The 6,288-nt window shown below is 33.7% G+C and overlaps 1 protein-coding gene across 2 annotated transcripts; it reads right to left on the reverse strand.

The window, feature by feature from the left end:
- Positions 1–640: 640 nt before the first annotated feature.
- On the reverse strand, positions 641–6,007 carry LOC101500426 (probable protein S-acyltransferase 7). Of its 2 annotated transcripts, none has more exons than XM_004515938.4 (5): positions 5,764–6,007; positions 4,673–4,855; positions 3,274–3,573; positions 2,539–2,772; positions 641–1,429 (listed from the first exon to the last, which is right to left on the reverse strand). In XM_004515938.4, exons 1-5 carry the CDS (start codon positions 5,851–5,853, stop codon positions 914–916), a joined length of 1,323 nt encoding a protein of 440 aa, XP_004515995.1. In that variant the 5' UTR covers positions 5,854–6,007; the 3' UTR covers positions 641–913. The 2 variants fall into 2 exon arrangements, with proteins under 2 accessions (XP_004515995.1, XP_073220456.1); XM_073364355.1 differs by having other exon boundaries at positions 5,772–5,994.
- Positions 6,008–6,288: the final 281 nt, after the last annotated feature.

A 6,288-nucleotide genomic window follows, 5' to 3' on the forward strand; every position in this document is an offset into this window, starting at 1 on the left:
CAATTCAATATTTTTTTAGAAGTATATTAAGAAATGAATACAAAAACTATTTCAATCCATACACAAAGCATGTGTTTGGTTTAGTTTCTCGTAACATAAATTAAACTTCAAAGTAGATAGAAAGCAATAAAATCAATATAAGAGAACCAACAACCCTAAGTAAATTGGTGTGATCTTCTTCTCCGATATTCTACACCACAATGACATTTTCTCCTTCAAAACTAGTTTACCTTCTAAAACTACAACAAAAGTTTGCCAAACCAAAAGCTTAGATTCTTGAAAAAAAATATATTTGCCAACTGAAATATTACTTTCTTGAAAGTGAAACAAAATAATTTACTACAAGAAACTAAATCGTGTTTTGATTCTAAAAAGTCTACCACTTGAATTGTATTTACGGTACACAAGAAACTACGTTTCCATAAAGAAAAAGAAAGAAATAAAATAGCATTCTAAGGTGGAGTTGAGGGCATGTACATGACAGAAATCAAACCATGTCACAATTAGACATTTTCAAAACAAAAATCAGAATTAGACTTGGCTCATTCGCTTGGTTTGAAATGCATCCTTAAACCTTGTAAAGAAAATAGTGAATCCAACCAACAAATTAAACAAGAATGTATTTTTAAGAATTAACATATTCTCCTCTAAAAAAATTAATGCATTCTACATTAGAGTAAAGACATATAAATGAGAGAGAGAGAGAGAAGTAGCTACTGCAATAGATGCAAAGGCCAGTTAATGAGTAAGATCAATACAGCATCATGCAAAGGAAACCTCAAACTCTCAGAACACCAAAACAATACCTTCCTAGAAGCATAATGGCTAAAACAACTCTAACAAACACTCTTAATTTAGCTGTAGATTTAACCCTTTTTTTTTTAATTAGTGTCTACGCCATTCATTTCGACAGCTACGTATGTCGGCTCTCAGTGCTCAAACTGCTGCTACCTCCACCCGTACGATTTTGTTCCCCGACCCTGGCCGCCAAAGCAAGAACTTCAGGAGACATCTCCCAGCTTCCACTTTTCCTTCCCCAGCTAGATCTCCTTGGATGTATTCCAACACGGTCACTCGTCTCATCTACAGTCATCCTGATTTCCGGAGACAATTCACCAAACTCCCCATCCTTTATAGCCGCGCGATGGTTTAACTGACCTTCAGAATGATCCATGCCGGTGTCTATGTCACCCCACACAGCTTTCCTTCCCATCTCTATGTCATCAACAGCTTTTCCCATACTTGGGCTCATAAAGCCTCCACCCACTGATCGAGTGGGTAGTACTGGTTCCATTGGCACCTTTGCCCTGAAATTATTCTTTGACGCGGGAATGCTGGTGAAGAATATCTCTTTGAAGTTGTTGAACACTCCTTTGTTATATGGGTTGTCCCGTCGATCATATCGGTATCTAAAGTTCTCGTATGTAGTCTGCAAGAAAGAACAAAGAATATAGATATGAAGTCGTAAGAATGGCTAGGTTATTTTTGAAGCAATATAAGAACCCATCTGTTACAGTTTTTTTCATAAAAAAACCAATTTTTTTAAGAAAATTAATCACTTTTGAAAGTTTTTACAGTGAACATGCAAATTGATCCCTGAAATTGTAAGATCAAATTAGTCTTTGAATTTGGTGAATTGACAAATACAACTTTGAAACTATAAAAAATCAATCAAAATAGTCCATATGTAATTGAACATGTAACTTATCTACGTTGATCACACATCAATGTCATATTCCTAGAGACAAATTTGACGATGAAATTTTGTTATCTTAAAGATAAATTTGTGAGTCATTGTAATTGTAATTGTGCATGGATTAATTATGGACAAATTGGTCCATGAAAGATTTAAATTTTATCAGAAAATTATTCCACGTTGTAAAGACATTGATATGAGATCAACGTAGAAGAGTTAAACATTCAATTAACATGTCATATCATAAACGATAAAAGTTTAAATATGGACTATTTTGATTACTATTTTACAATTTCAGAGATGTATTGCTAATTTGCAAAATTCAAGGATTAACTTGCCTATTCACTCAGTTTTTAACTGGTTGTAACAGCTTATCTTAAAAAATGAGAATCTGAAAATAATCTAAAAACTGCTTCAAATGAGAAGTTATATTTAGTAACTTGCCTATTCACTCAAAGTGGTTTTCACTACGACAGGTCTTGTTTGTTAGAGTCTAAATAATGTTATTTTGGTATTCAATAATTTAGAGAATTTTTTTAAAGAAAAGCTGAAGTTGTTGTGTCTGTCTGTCATAGTGAAAATCCCTTAGCTACTAAAAACAGTTTCTCATTTGTAGTAGGTTTTAGATTATTTTCTGATTCTCATTTTTTTTAACAGATGAAAACTTTCAAAAGTGATTAATTTTGTTTAAAAAATGTTACTTTTTTTGTGAAAAAAACTGTAACAACCAGACTCAAACACAAAGCAGTTTCTGCTTTTCTTAAAAATCTCTAAAATATAATCTCTAAATTTTTAGAATCTAAAACAAATAGACCCTAAAGATTAAAAACAGAAGTAATTACCTGATTTGTACTTATCAGATATAGGTGAAAGGCAGTAAGGCCACCAACAAACCACATGCATATGAAGGTGTAAATTATTAACACTATGGAGACTGGACTTTTGATCATTGCCTTCCAAATTGTTGTCTCCTCAGACTTCATGATTCTTCTGATATAGACCCAACAAAATGCGAAAACGTAGATACAAAGTAGTGTAGTTGAGAAGACAAACATGAAGAAGAAGCGATAATTACGCTGCATAACAATTCACGCAGATTCAGGTATACAGAATATTAACAATAAGGCAGATTAAATGCTGATGAAAAATGATGAAATGTTAACAGCCAAACAGACAAGAAAAGTTCAATTGAATCACTTTCACAAAGGTGTTGAGCTCCAAAGTAAGATGAAAACTTTTTACTTTCAGGATTGATTGCTAACTACAATAAACAAGAAAGTAAAATGATGTTAACAAGAGCTACTCAATGAATTTGCACTTGACTCCGGGAGCCTAAAAATAATACGTTGATTATTAAAATGCTTTCGATATTTTTCAGTGGAGCCCTTATAAAAAATATGAACCATTTCAATAAGTTTCATGCTGACAGAGAATTGTCCATCGCTTTTACTTACGCAGCTAATAGAAACTAACAATCATCTCAGATACCATGCCAATCTTTCTACGTAGCGAACAACATTCCAAGCACTAGATTTACAATTAAAAATAACCATTGTCAAACAAAAGGTTCAACTTACCAGTCCTATGCACTGCCCAACCCAAGGGCAGTGGTGATCAAACCTCTCTACACAGTTGTTGCAAATTGAGCAGTGAGAGCATCGAGGAGGCCTGTAGAGCATGCAAGTATCACAATACTTAACTTTGACAGCAATTCCGTTGACCAAAACCTCCTTGATTCGAGGCAACCGCAATGGAGGAGTTTGACCAGTCCCAACAACATCTAGATTGCCTTCAAGACCATCTAGCTCTGGAGGATGTGCATTGCGAGGGATTATGCCAGGGTCGCGGCCAGATGTTGACAAGAGAAGAACTATGATCTGACAAAAGATTATAGCATCAGCATACAGTTGGAAATAAATATTTTAGTGCTCATAGTACAGCAGATGAGCGTAACCATCTTATAAAATTGGTACATTAGTGCCTCTCAATGTTGTCAATTGTGGATTTGTTCAAATTTTGCTATGCTATAGTGCTATAGCGCTGCAATATAGTCAGGACTGACTTAAAGGAATGTTCCGGAGGGAGGGAGAGAGAGATAATTCCTTTGTATCAGTGTTATCAATCCCAAACAATGGAGCCAATGTTGTCAATTGCGGATAGTTGAAAATAGTGGTTTGTTCAAATTCTACTATGCAACAATTTGACAACATTTTGTACTAAATAGTGTGTCGCAAAACAATAGCGATTTGTTCGAATAGCAGCTATTTAACAACATTGAATGGAACCTAACGGCCGACCCCCAAAATGCTGTAGTGGATGACTGCTATTCTGAATTTCGATAAAATTAATATAAATTGTGACTGAGCAGTGAGGAGAGTAAAAAATGACAGCAAAATTGAGACAGACAGAGAGAGGAGAACCCCTAACACTATTTTAGTGTTTTTGAAACGCAAAATTCCTACAAAAAAACCAACCAAAAAGCACTAATGTTTATATCTTAAGAGCTTTTTCGGAATTTATTATCTCATTCTAAGGTACAGCACTATCTCATCGTAACAGTAAAGGGCGTCAACCAAGTTGTAATTCACTAAGAAGTTCGTCAAATTTCATCTTCTACCTTTGTCCAAACCATTGTTGTCAATTGCAGATGAGGAAAATAGCGGTTTGTTCAAATTCGGATATCCTATAATGCCGCAATAGCGGCTATTTGACAACACTTTGTACTATATAACGTATCGCAGAATTTCACCATACTATAGCGATTTGTTCAAATTTCACCATACTATAGAGCTAACACCGCTATAGCGGCTATTTGATAACACTGATTCAAACAAGTGTGTGTGAGTTGCAACATCGAGCAATGCTCTTTGCATGCTTACAAACAAAGTTCCTTATCAATACAGTCAAACAACCTAGGTCGAAAGGAATACATTGTATGTTTATAAGTATGAGAGAGAGAGAGAGAGAGAGACTCACATAAATTGTGAAGACAACAGCAACTGCCATTATGGTTATCCCAAAGTGATCAGAAAAATCATCCATAAGTTTTCTGGCAACGTAGATGCAAAACACTATAACCGGAGCAACAATAAGAAAAATTGTCAGCGCCAACGATCTTGCATCGGGTCCAAATATGAATCGACCCTGAAGAATAAATTTCTGCAAGAAAGGGATTAAAACAATTAATACATATCAACATAATTAGAAATTGACTACAACAGAAACATATTCAAAACAATATTGCAGCAACTATCACCAACTATTTCCATTCTTTACAAACCATAAACAAAAAAGCAAATCCGACATACTATAAACTTTCAATACCTTTACCTAACAATGCAAAGAATTTGACATGGATGTGATAATTTATATGTCAGTCACCACCAATGTTATCAATCCCAGATCACGGAAAATGGCGGTTGTTCAAAATCCGCTAAGCTACAGCACTATAGTGCTACTATAGCCGTTATTTTACAACATTATCTATTAAATTGCATATTGTGGAACAAAAGCTGTTTGTTCAAAATTCAAATTCCAATATACTATAGAGCTAGCTACCACTAAAGCCGCTATTTGACAGCACCAGTCACCAGTGTCCAAATTTCGCGATAAGGATTCAACCAAGTTTCGCTATTTAGCTTGTACAAAAAAAATTAGATTCCAATTCCTAAAAAAATCGAGATTTAACAGGCGAATCCATAAAAACAAGAATCAGTTTCAATTGTATTAGGGTAACTCAATAAATGCTACTAGTTTTCATTTAACACAACGGTTCAATTTTCATCAAATTCATACTTCAAACTCTAAACAAACCAAAATAGTATCTTTAAAAAGAGCTAAAAATAGTAGAACTATTGAAAGAAGAAAAAAAAAAGAATCTACAACCTAAAATATAAAAACATTATATATAGTGACTTAATTTCTTAACTTAAAACAACAAATAAAAGGGCAGTATCAATCACAGATCTTTTACTTATGCTGGTTCAAAACCTATCTCAAAGAAATGCAAAGAAAAAAATAATAATAATAATAAAGAGTGAAAGAAAAGGGAAGAAAGTGTGACTGACGTTAGTACCCTTCCAAGATTGGTAAAGACGCAAATCAGCGGATCCTGAAGGCGGATCAGATCGCTGCTGAGGTGGAGGAACAACGTACATGTCTGTGTGTATCTATAGGTTGGGAAGTTGAAAAGAAGACATGAAATGAAAATGAGAAAGATTGGGAATGGAGGTTTCCGGCGACAACACAAGGTACGAGGGCTTGGTTTTATGAGTAGTAAAGTAAAGAGATGCTTTTTATTTTATGTTTCTATTTCTATTTTACAGAGACACACCGTATAGTACTCATACTATGCTTTACACCGTGTACATCATGACGTGCCCGGTTTCATTTTTTTAAACTCAAAAATAAAAAATTATATTTTATAATTGTTTCCTTTAAATTTTAAATAAATAATAACAAATATGTTATTAATAATATATAATTGTTTTATTTATAGAAAAATATGGGATGTATTTATTTGTACTTATAAATAATTTCTTGTATTTGATGTTAAGAACAACGTAATTGTGAGTTTTATATTATAAATATTT

This window comes from Cicer arietinum, chromosome 8 (assembly GCF_000331145.2).
Source record: "Cicer arietinum cultivar CDC Frontier isolate Library 1 chromosome 8, Cicar.CDCFrontier_v2.0, whole genome shotgun sequence".
Classification (NCBI taxonomy): domain Eukaryota; kingdom Viridiplantae; phylum Streptophyta; class Magnoliopsida; order Fabales; family Fabaceae; genus Cicer; species Cicer arietinum.